General features: G+C 36.2%; 1 protein-coding gene across 1 annotated transcript; it reads left to right on the top strand.

The window, feature by feature from the left end:
* The first annotated feature begins 10,206 nt into the window (after positions 1-10,206).
* LOC129238970 (keratin, type I cytoskeletal 9) lies at positions 10,207-12,181 on the top strand. The gene is made up of 2 exons (XM_054874219.1): positions 10,207-10,281; positions 10,576-12,181. Exons 1-2 carry the CDS (start codon positions 10,270-10,272, stop codon positions 12,070-12,072), a joined length of 1,509 nt encoding a protein of 502 aa, XP_054730194.1. The 5' UTR covers positions 10,207-10,269; the 3' UTR covers positions 12,073-12,181.
* Positions 12,182-12,413: the final 232 nt, after the last annotated feature.

Here is a 12,413-nt window from a genome sequence, read left to right as displayed (position 1 = left end):
AGTGTAATGAAACTTGGTGTCATGATATAAAATTTCCTAAAATATGTAATTAAAAAAATGTTTAATGAAATAATACAAATACATATAGGGATTTTCATTAAAAACGCTGTATATTTATAAAAATTCATTTCAATTTATATTTTATATTTATATTTATTCAAAAATACCTAAAATTCTTACAACACAGCAGTAGTAAAATCGGTTGCTGGGATTTCTGCAAATACCAAAAGTGCCAAACGCGGTTGTGAAATTTGGTAAGAAATAGTAAGCAAAAGGAAGGGTAGCTTAATCCCTTACTAAGCCAGCAAAACAAAATTTTCTGCAGTCACTGTTTACGTTTGAATGACCATTACGGCCATAGATCATTTGGAATTGCACAGAACGCGCCGCGGGGAGGCGATCCGTCCCGTGCTATTTGTGTAATCAGCAGACTAACAAAACCTACTCTAAATAACTAATTAAAAAAGACACAGTAAGCGCATAATCGCATTCAGATTAATAATGCTCCATATGTGTATTATATACTTTATTGTAAAAATTTAATTGGAAAAAAATTTTACGGCTTAGGCCCAAAATGGCCATCATCACAAAACCCTTTTAGTTGTGCCTAATCTATAATCTTATCCGTATCACTCAATTAGTGCCAAACATTATAAGCCGCATGCATGCGGAGCTTACCCTGCAATTACTCTTTTGCTTCCAACCTCTTTCTTTATAAAACAACAACAAAAAATAGAAGAAAAAAAACAACAAAATCAATATTGAAAAAAAATTTGCTACGAACAACTCCAATCGGTAACTTATGATTAATTCAAATAAGCGCCCTTTAAACAAAAACGTATTTATTGGGTTTGCACGCAAATAAATAAACAGTGTTAAATGGCTCATATCTATATTATTGAAATGCATGCATACTTTTACTTTGACTTTTTAATGCCATTGTTTTGTTTTTTGTTTTCTTTCTAGCTCTTATTATTTTCGTTTCTTACTTTGCTTTGTAACTGCTACACATATACATCCTCTTCGATTATTTTCCGCTAGGTTATTTCTATTGTATGCGGGTTGTCTTACACAATGCAATCGTTTACATGCCAGCCGCATGCGACTTAGTGAGCGGGTTTGTGTCTTAAGTCTTTCGTTTCAATTTGGCCAGCGTGATGGGAAGCGTATTTATATTGTTGTTGCGCCTGTTGTTAAGTACGCCTGTAGTCATTTGCCTCAAGCTGGTGTTTAACTGAAAGACGGCTGTTGCTATTAATGTTGATTGTTGTTATTGTGGTACTTAGCTGGGATTTTAGCTCTAGGCTGTAATGTGTAGCAATTTTTTTCGTCTCCGTATTTACGGCCTTTCTCAATTACCACTTACACTTTTCAATTAATTTTTGAAAATTTTTCCTAATAGTTATGACTTGACTATTTATCTACGCATAGTTTTCTGGAACATGTTGATATGTTGATATGTGAATTTTTGCCCTCAGCGCTGAGGCATTCGCAACCACAGCTAATTACACACAGTTGGGTTCCCCTTGTACAGAATTGCCACCAATTCAAAACAAATTTATTTTATTTCATTTTTGTTATTGTTGGCAATGTAATTGGGTGAAACGGCATTGGTTCGTCCCGGCACCTGCTTGTCATTATCTCTAATTGCTGGAAAAGTAGTGGATAAATTTTTAATCTTTGCGATGGACAGGTGAAGAAACAGGCGAAAAAGAAAAAATGGAAAATAAAATGAACAAAAAAAATAATAATAAATAAGGAATTAAACAAATAAATAAACAAAAAAGAGGGAAAAGGCAAAAATAATAATAAAAGTTTAAATAAAAAAATAAAATAAATGAAAAAATAAAATGTGGAAAAAATTAGGAAATTGTAGAATAAAGTATAAGAAATTAACTATAAAACAAAAAAAGTTAAATATGTTAAAATATAATATACAAACAAAAATAATAATAATATACATATATGCATATCTTGAGTAAAAGAAATCCGAAAAATACACAAAAAATTAAATAAAACAAATCAGGTAAATCATATATGAAATTAAGTTAATTGGAATTACGAAAATAGTTAAGCAAAAAATAAGAATAAACAGAATAAATATTTGCCTTAATATATAAATAAATATGAATTTTTTTTTTAATGTCCAAATAAATTATTAAACAAGAAAATAAAATGCAGAAAAAAACAGAAAGTAAGAAAATAGAAAAAAACCAAAAACGAACATTAAAACAAATATTACATACAAAACAATGTACTCCTAATAAAATAAATCCAAAAAAATTTAGAAAAAACCAAAAAGAAAAATTGAATACAAAAAAAAATGTTCTTGTAATAAAAAAACCCCATAAAATTGTAGAAGAAAACCAAAAAAAGAAGTTTAGTTAAAATTTTAGATACAAAAAAACTGTATTTGTAATGAAATAAATCGGAAAAAGTTCAGAAAAAAGAAAAAGGAAATTATTTAAAATATTAAATACAAAAAAAATTATTTCGCAGTAAACTAAATCAGAAAAAATTCAGAAACAAAATAAAAGAAAAATAAACCAAAAAAATTAGTTAAAATATTAAATACAAAAAAAACTAATTTATAATAAAATAAATCAGAAAATTTTTAGAAAAAAAACCAAAAAAAATTTAGTTAAAATATTAAACCCAAAACCACAAAAAATTTATTTGTAATAAAGTGCACCAAAAAAAAATTAGAAAAAAAATAGTTAAAATATTATATACAAAAAAAATTTATTCGTAATAAAATATATCGGAAAAAATTAGAAAAAAACCAAAAAAATGCTTTAGTTCAAATTTTAAAATTGTATTTGTAATAAAATAATTCGGAAAAAATTAAGACAAAAAAACCCAAGATATTATTTAAACTATTAAATCCAAAATAAAAATTAATTTGCAGTAAAATAAATCAGAAAAAAATTTAGAAAAATAACACAAGCAAAAATTTAGTTCAAATATTAAATCCCAAATAATTTAATTTGTAATAAACTAAATCAGAAAAAATTAAAAAAGAACAAAAAAAACAACAACAAAAATTAGTTAACATATTACATACAAAAAAACTAGTATCCAGTAAAATAAATCCTAAAAATATATTACAAAATAAATAAAACCAACATATTTAAATCAAAGAAACCAAAAAATAATTTTATTAAAAAATGAAATCCAGAAAAATTAATTTTTATTGAAGTAAACCAGGAAAAATTGGAGGAAAAACAGAAGAAAGTATTAAAAAACCAAAAAAATAGTTAAAATATTAAATACCAAAAAAAAATTCATATGTAGTAAAATAAATCAGAAAAGGTATGGAAAAAACAAAACAAAAAAAAATTATAATAATTTAATTAAAATATTAAATAAAAAAAAAAAAAATAGTATGCAATAAAATAAATCACACAAAATATTACAATAAGAAAATAAATAAAACCAAAATATTTTGGTACGGCAAGGCCCTCGACCGACTCGGCGAGGTATGGCCCGGAGCGAATCTCCAACTCATCAAAAAGAGCGAAATTCCCAACAAACCCCGCGGCAGAGCTAGAATACCTGTAGAGCCATCCGATCCGGAAACCATCCTGGAGCTACTGAAGATCGGAAACCCGAACCTACCCACCGAAAACTGGAGGGTAGTTAAGGTGGAAGAGCCTTCAGGAAACTCCAGACATGTCACGCTGCTCCTGGACCAGGAAAGCGTTCAAGCACTGGACGACCGCAAGGGGATTGTGGCATTCGGGTTCACTACCACTACCATTTGGACCTATCAGCCGAAAAATCTCCTCGCACCCAGCGAAGAGAGTACGGCGGCCCCCGAGATGGATGTCGATAAGCCTCTCTCACAAGTTTCGATGATTGAGTCCGATTCGGAATCAAACAGCGAACTTGTGGGAAACTTATTCAACATCCAACTCGAGGACGAGGATAGTCTCTTAGATAGCGGTGATGACGCGAACGCCACAGTCATCAAATGTCCGTCTAAAAGTGCTGCAGATTAATCTGCACCACTCTAAGGCTGCCTCGGCAGCCCTCATTCTTCGTCTCTCTGACCTCAGAGAAGACATCATTCTCATCCAAGAACCTTGGATATCAAACAATAAGATATGCGGCCTGAAAGATAGGCACTACACCTTGTTTCAAGGTGAGGCTAACGTTAGATCGCGCTCTTGTATTCTCATTCGAAAACATATTAATGCTTTTCTTCTTCCCTTTAGCAATGCTGACACCACTGCCATAGAGGTTGAAGCAGTCCACGGCCCGATTTGGATTGTGGCGGCTTACATGCCTTACGACGCAGCGGAGGCGCCTCCTCCTGAAGCAGTGAGGAGGCTCGTCAATACGGCGCATCTGAACCAGAAACGCATCATCATTGGAGCAGACGCTAATGCACATCACATTGTTTGGGGCAGTACAAACAACAACACACGAGGTGAGCAACTTTTTGATTATATTCTAGCGAATAAGCTTGATATATGTAATAGAGGTGATGTTCCTACGTTTCTTAACTCGTCTAGAAGAGAGGTACTCGATATTACTCTTGCTAGCGAATCATGTACACAACTGGTGCAGGACTGGAGCGTTGATAAACAGCACTCTTTTTCTGACCACCAATATATAACATTCACCTTAAAAGCCGAAACGGCAAAACCCATGAAGTACCTTAACAAAAAACGTATGAATTGGATCAAATATAAAGAACATCTTGCCAATGGACTTCCTGATATCAGGCAGTTTGAAATGGCAAATAAAAACGATATCGAAAACGCTGTCAACATGATAACGAAGACGTGTCAAAGCGCAGCACGACAATCTTGTCCCCTGACAAAAACAGGAGGTAAGCATAAACCTTTTTGGTGGACTCCAGAAATCTCAGAACTTCGCAATCGAACTCGGAAACTCTTTAACCAATCTAAAATTACAGACGAATGGGAAGAATATCGACAATGTCTCAAAGACTTTAAGAAAGCTGTCAGAAGTGCAAAACGCACATCCTGACGATCATACACTCAAGAATTAGAGAACACCTCAGAAGTAAGCAGACTACGCAAGATTCTTGCATCAAACCCAGTCTCTCCCAGTTTTATCATGACTCAAGATGGAACTTGGACTACTTCAACTGACCACACTCTTAGAATACTTCTAGAATCTCACTTTCCAGGCTGTGTTGCCAACCTACCTGCACTTCCCAGCACTCCTCAGAGTAATTATGGGAATAGATCAGATCTAATCAGCTCTAATAGCATCTCTACAGCAATACTAAGCTTTAAAAAATTTAAATCACCAGGTCCTGACAACATCATTCCAGCAGAACTTCAAGAAGGACTGGAAATTCTACTGCCTTGGTTAACAAGGATCTTTAACAAGTGTTTAAACCTCTCTTACCTTCCGACAACTTGGAAGAAATCGAAGGTAGTATTCATTCCGAAAACGGGGAAACCTTCACACTGCAAAGCAAACGACTTCAGGCCCATTAGCCTAACCTCTTTTTGCTTAAAGGCTTTTGAAAAAGTCTTAGATGAGCAAATCAAAACCCAACTTGATACTAAGTTGATCTCTGAGGCACAACATGCCTACACTAAAGGGAAATCGACTGAAACGGCACTTCATTCACTGGTGCAAACAGTGGAAACTTCCCTTCACAATAAGGAGTACTCTCTTGTCGCATTTATGGACATAGAAGGTGCTTTTAATAATATTGAACCCAACGCTATTTTATCTGAAATTGCCAAATTGGGTATTAATTACTCCATCCGAAAGATGATCGAACAAATGCTCCAAAATAGAATAATCACTTCAGAGCTTGGGCTAAGCCGCATGAGAATGTACGCCGTCAAAAGCACTCCCCAAGGCGGAGTACTTTCACCCCTTCTCTGGAATCTCGCTGTAAACAGTTTGCTTCGAAATCTCGAAAAAGCAGGCTGCAAGGTTGTAGCCTATGCAGATGATATTGCTCTCTGCGTGTCAGGCAAACACCTGAATACCCTCACTGAGCTCATGCAACGCTCAATCAATATTCTGTCAAAATGGTGCACCGAATGCGGACTAAATGCGAATCCAGCAAAGACAGATCTTGTTCTCTTCAATAGGAAACAACAATCTCCTCCACTGCAAACAATAACCTTAAAAGGGGAATCATTACTCCTATCTGATTCAGCTAAATATCTAGGAGTTATTCTAGATAGGAAGTTGAGTTGGAAATTGAACATCGAAAACAGATGTAAAAAAGCTTTCATAGCTCTTTATACTTGTAAGAAAGCTATAGGCAAAACCTGGGGTTTTTCACCTCGGATCATTTATTGGATATATACCTCGATCATCAAACCGATACTCTTCTACGGTGTGGTTGTATGGTGGACAGCACTCGAAAAACGGTGTAGAGTAGCCACAATTGATCGAGTTCAAAGAACAGCCTGCCTCCTGATAACAGGATGCTTAAGTACAACACCTACTAAGGCTCTAAATACGTTGCTTCACTTGCTCCCTATCGATCTGGCTGGCAAAGCGATTGCAGCGAAAGCAGCGGCACGCATGAATGCTATATCGAAATGGAATAAGTATCTTGGCCATTCGGCCATACTGAACAGGAACACTGTTATCTCTTCCGACATAGACTATCATGTAAGTCTTCCATCACCACCTTTGCTATTCTCCTGTTCACTCCCAACTAGGGAAGAATGGAAGACAAATCTAACCGAAATCAATGGCCCTCTGACTATATATACAGATGGTTCAAAACAAGACGACAAAGTGGGATTTGGAATCTTTTCCAATTCCCCTCACATTAATCTATCATTTAGATTACCCGACTACTGCAGCGTATTCTAAGCGGAAGTATGCGCTATCTGGTATGCTGCGAAAACTCTCTTAGAAAATAGAATATCACTAGAGGATATCCGCTTTTTCACCGACAGTCAAGCGGCCGTTCGAGCACTCAGCTCCTCTTATACCCACTCAGATGTGGTTCGATCCTGTCTCTTATCTCTTAACGAGATAAGTGTTCAGAATTCTGTCCAAATTATCTGGATACCGGGTCACAGTGGATTCGAAGGTAACTGCAAAGCTGATGAGCTCGCAAGAGCTGGAGCTGCGCAATCAAATGTTAGTAACTTACCCACAATCCACATTCCGCTCTCAACATGTAAATTACTCATTGATCGAGAATTTCACAGCATTGCTGATCGGAGGTGGCGAGTGGAAACTACTTGCGTTACGACCAGACAAATCTGGCCATCCTACAATCTGAAACAGACAAAAACCCTTATAAGTCTTTCGAAACACGAACTAAGGCATATAATATCTCTTATCACCGGCCACTGCCTGTTGGGCACTCACGCACGTCGGCTCGGGGTTCCTCAAAACGACCTGTGCAGATACTGCGAGGACGAAGATGAGGAAGTATCGAGCAGACATTTGCTGTGCAGTTGTCCCGGTCTAGCCAGAAGTCGCCTCGCTCTTCTTGGCTCTCCAACAATTGACAATCTTTCAGTACTCTCGGACCTGAAAATCGAATCTCTCATCAAATTCTCGAAACGAATTAATATCTTTGACCAAAATCCACAATAAAAATCTCGGTTAGGTGGGGAAATCATGTAACATAATGAGCTCCAGGGCAACACAACGGACCCAACTTGCGGTCTATGTGGCACTCCGATGCGGGGTCACCCTTAAACCAACCAACCAACCAAAATATTTTAAATCGAAGAAACCCAGAAAATAATTGAATGAAAATATTAAATCCAAAAAAAATTAATTTGTAATATAGTAAATTAGAAAAAAAAAATAGAAAATAACAGAAAAAATTATAGAAAGAACAGAAAAAATTATAGAAAAAAAAACAAAAAAAATTAGTTAAAATATTAAATACCAAAAAAAATTCATACATAGCAAAATAAATCGGAAAAAATATATATAAAAAAAAACAAACAAATAGTTTAATAAAAATATTAAATACCACAAATTTGATGCGCAGTAAAATAAATCAATAAACCAGGCATATTTTAAATCAAATTAAATAATAACTAAGGAAAGAGTTAAGAAAAAAAAATAAATAAAAAAATGTAGAAATTAATAAAATTACCTTCTTTTACATTTTTAGTTAGTAGGAAGAATTATTTATTGATTTCGGAACAAATAACAAATTGAAAAAAAAAACAACAAATATAAATAAACAAACGAGAAGCCAAAAGAAAACATTTAAAAAAAATTTAATGCAGCAAATTAAATAAAAAATTTATATTATAATAAGTAAATCTAAATCAGATAAAAATTGAAAAAAAATTCATAAATAAACTAAGGAATAAATAAATAAAAAATTAATAAATATAAAAATTGATAAATAAAATAAAGACTAAATAAATAAAAATAAACAACTAAAAAATTAATAAATTAACATATAATAAAATAAAACAAATTAAATAATAATATAAGCTAAATAATCAGAAAAAGTGTGTAAAAAAAACAAAAGTAAACCCAATAAAGAGGTAAGTAAACAAGAAAAAAGTATAGCAGAAAAATAAAAAAGTTAAAAAATTTGTGAGTAAAATACAATATATTAAAATTAAAAGAAAATTTAAATTTGAATAAAAAAACATCTAAAATAATGTAAGACAAACTAAATTAAGTAATGATGAAGAAAAGAGTTAAAAAATATAATACAAAATGCAGATAAAAATTAATGAGAATAAACCACAAAAAATAGTGAAATAAAAAATAATAATAGTAAAATAAATCAGAAAAAGTATATAGCGAAAAAACGTAAAAAGCAAAGGCATATTAAAATTAAATTCAATTCAAAATAACTAAGAAAGTAGTTAAGAAAAAAATATAAAAAATAAAAATGTGTAAAAATAAGTAAATAAGGTAAAATATAGTAATAAACTAAATTATATTTCGGCTGCTTCGCATCACTGACAGCCAGGCGCCGATAAAATCCCTCACAAAATAGTCGACAAACTCTAAGGTACCCATGAAATGCCGCACATCTGTTGACGAGATGGCTGAGTCATTTCATCTAAAGGTAACATGGGTTCCTGGCCATTCCGACGTTGAGAGGAACTACAGGGCCGATGAAAAAGCGAGACTGGGGACCAAGTTAATTGGTGAGTACACAAAGAATGCTATAGGCCTTATAAGCTACTAAGTTTTTGGAAAATTGTAAGAGCAGCTAATGAAATACTGCCTAACAAATCCCACCTACAGAATGGCACGTCGCCTTTCAATGATAAGCTGCTAAGTAAAAATAAACTAAATTAAGTGATACTAAATTTAATTAATTTATATATAAAACAATAAGAGGGAACAAATATGTATAAAAAAATGCTAAACTCACATTCCTATGAATTTAAAATTTAAAAAACCAAAAAACAAAAAAATACACCAAAAATAGTACACCAATAAAAAGTACACCAAAATAAAATTAAATAATAATTAAATAACTAAATTCTGGTGTCAGTTCTCAATTTGGGCATAAAACAAACCTAAAGGTTTTTTTCGAACTCAATTTTCTTTTTGGCCGCAGCAGGCAATAGAAGCCTCCGAGGGCATATCAGCCATGAACCAACTTCCCACAGAAACAGTCCACCATCGGAATCGGCATAAAACTGTAGGTTCCCCATTTGGGGAACAACATCAAGACACACACGCCAGCTCAAACGGCTATCGAGGAGGTGACGGGCCAGTGTACTATTTGGTATTGTTATGTTTGTTGATCAAATGAAAAAATTAAAACATTTGATTAGCAATATAGATCAGTAAGGTGAACAACTCCTAATTTCACAACAATAACAATAACCTGTGCACCAACAACAGATATCTGCCTGCTGGCCAAAATCTCAATTATTCCACAATGAGCGCTGGCTCTAGAGATTTAATTTGAACTCACCATCTTACAAAAGTGCGAGAATGAGAGAGAGTGCGTGCAATTTACTGATAAAGGAGAGTCCAATAATAATACCACAATGATGACACACACACACACACATGTACGTGAATATGTCTCACAGCGTGTGGTTACTCATACAACGTGGCGGTCATGCCTTCACAGCTGCCTGCACTTCAAAATGTGGTCTATAAAAACTAACGGCATTGCGGTGGCAATCATCAGTCGTGCACTTGTCGGCAACGAAGCAACAAACATTTGAGAAACGCGCGAATTTGAAACGTAAAGAAGTCAACTAAACAGTAGCAGCAGTAGCAAAAGGATAATAAATATAATTTTGTGCGAGGAAGAAAAGTACTGAGTAAAAACGAATCAATAATTACGCAGAAATGAAATATTTTGTAAGTTGTGGTGAAAAAACAAAATGACTGAAGAATTACAAAAAGGACACCTATATAAAAAAAAAATTGCATTAATGAACGCAGTGAAACAATTTAATCTAAAGTGCTTAGATATGACAAAATGAACTACATATTTTTCTGAATTGGTTTTACAAAGCGTATAAATAAATTAAGTAAAAATCAGTGAAATTCAAAATGGACCGAGTAAAAATTGATTGCATGCAATTGAAAGACAGAACTTAATAATTTAAATCTCAACTAACCGCATTTTGTATTGTTTTCATCTAACTCCAGGTTTGGTTCGGCGCCGTAGTGGTGCTTCTAGCTTTGAGCACCTGCGCCACCGCAACAACAAAATCTGAGTCTCTCATCAGTGCCACAGGCAAACCAAAGCGAGAAGCGCCTCTTTCCAGCGGCTACCATGGACCATCTTATAAGTATTTACCACCAGCTCCCGCCTCGATAGGTATCAGCGGCAACGGTTATGATAGCTACAGCAGCCATAGCAGTAATTCGGCTAGTTTCGGCGCGAGCGGTAGTGCTGGCTTAGGTTATGACTTTGGTGGCGCTAGCGTTCACGCGAGCGCACCAAAAGTTGAGACATACATTGTGCAGACGGAGCCTGCGCATGGTGGCTACAGTGGCGGAGTGAGCAGTCATGGCGGCTCAGCGTACAGCGGTGGCACCAGTGGTCATTTCGGCGCTGGTCTTAGCAGTGGCGGCGGCAGCGGCGGTGGATATCGTTACAGCAGTGGCGCGTCCAGCTCCCAAGCCGGCACCTTGGCCTTGCTGGGGCACAGCAATTTTGGAGGTGGCAGCAGCGGCACCAGTAGCAGCAGTAAGTTCCACACCAAAGCGCGCCCACAAATACAAACTTACATTATAGCGGCCAACTCATTGGCGAATGGTGGCGGTAGCAGTTTTGGCGGCGGTCATGCGGTGCATTCAAGTGGCGGCAGTGGCAGTAGCGCTGGCTTTGGCAGCGGTGGCTATCAGTACACACCCAGCTTTGGCGGTGCATCGCACTCGAGCGCGGGTGGATTTGGTGGCGCGCATGGTAGCGGCTTTGGCGGCGGGCACGGCGGAAGCAGCTCATTTGGCGGTCACTCTAGCGGCGGCTTCGGCGCACATGGCGGCAGTTCAGTAACATTCAATTCTCTACAAGGCTATAGCTATAGCGGCAATGCTGGCAGTGGCGGTGCAGCATTCGGTTTGGGCAGCAGATCGCATGGCTCTCTGGCTGGTCATGGCAGCGGCAGCAGTGGTGCGACAATTTCATTCGCCGGTGGTAATGCAGGTTACAGTGGCCATGAGTATGCGCAGAGTGCACCTAGCATACCATCGACCAATTATGGAATACCTGCTGGCCCTGCTATTACATCCTATCAAGGCGCCAGTGGTGCAGGTAATTCATATCACAGCAGCGGTTATGATACGCCCTCCTATGCGGCGGGACACAAAGGATTGGGTCATTTCAGTTTCAGTGCCAGCAAGCCACATGCGTTAAATGTCGATTTTGGCTCTTCTGGACACTCCGGCCATTCCGCACACAGTGTAAGAGCACCCTTCAAGCCGTCCACCCTTTTGGGTACCTCCCATGAGGTGTCCGCACCAGCCTCTCAGTATTTACCACCCACATCAGCTGGCTACGAGTACCAATCGGAATCTGTGTTGCACAGTGGCACCTCGGCAGCTGGCAGCGCATCCACGGCCATAAATGAGCCAAACTCTGCATACTTGCCGCCAGTCTCTACACCTGGCGCAAGCTACTTGCCACCGCATCATCACTGATAGACGCGCGCAATACGTAAACGCAAATTGATACTCACCATTTCATTGCTCACCCTCGTCGGGCGGCTTCATCCGGTGAATCGCTGGAAATTCTTTGCATACACCTCTTTTCGCTGCTATTTATTTATTGACAGCTACTTAACTTCTTTTACGATTTTTGTTATGTAAATAGTTTTAAATATTTTTTTTTTATATTTTTCAAGTACGAATAAATAAATGAAATTAATAAAAGTATGAAAACGTAATAGCACAAGTAATTTTTTGTTGTTGGTTCTCGCCAAGCAAATGAGAAAAGTACATATTTTAAAGCATCAAATTCCACACAACACATAATTTGTATT

This window comes from Anastrepha obliqua, chromosome 2 (genome assembly GCF_027943255.1).
Source record: "Anastrepha obliqua isolate idAnaObli1 chromosome 2, idAnaObli1_1.0, whole genome shotgun sequence".
Taxonomy (NCBI): domain Eukaryota; kingdom Metazoa; phylum Arthropoda; class Insecta; order Diptera; family Tephritidae; genus Anastrepha; species Anastrepha obliqua.
Note: the sequence above shows the minus strand (reverse complement) of the source record. Positions and strands in the feature narration are given on the sequence as shown.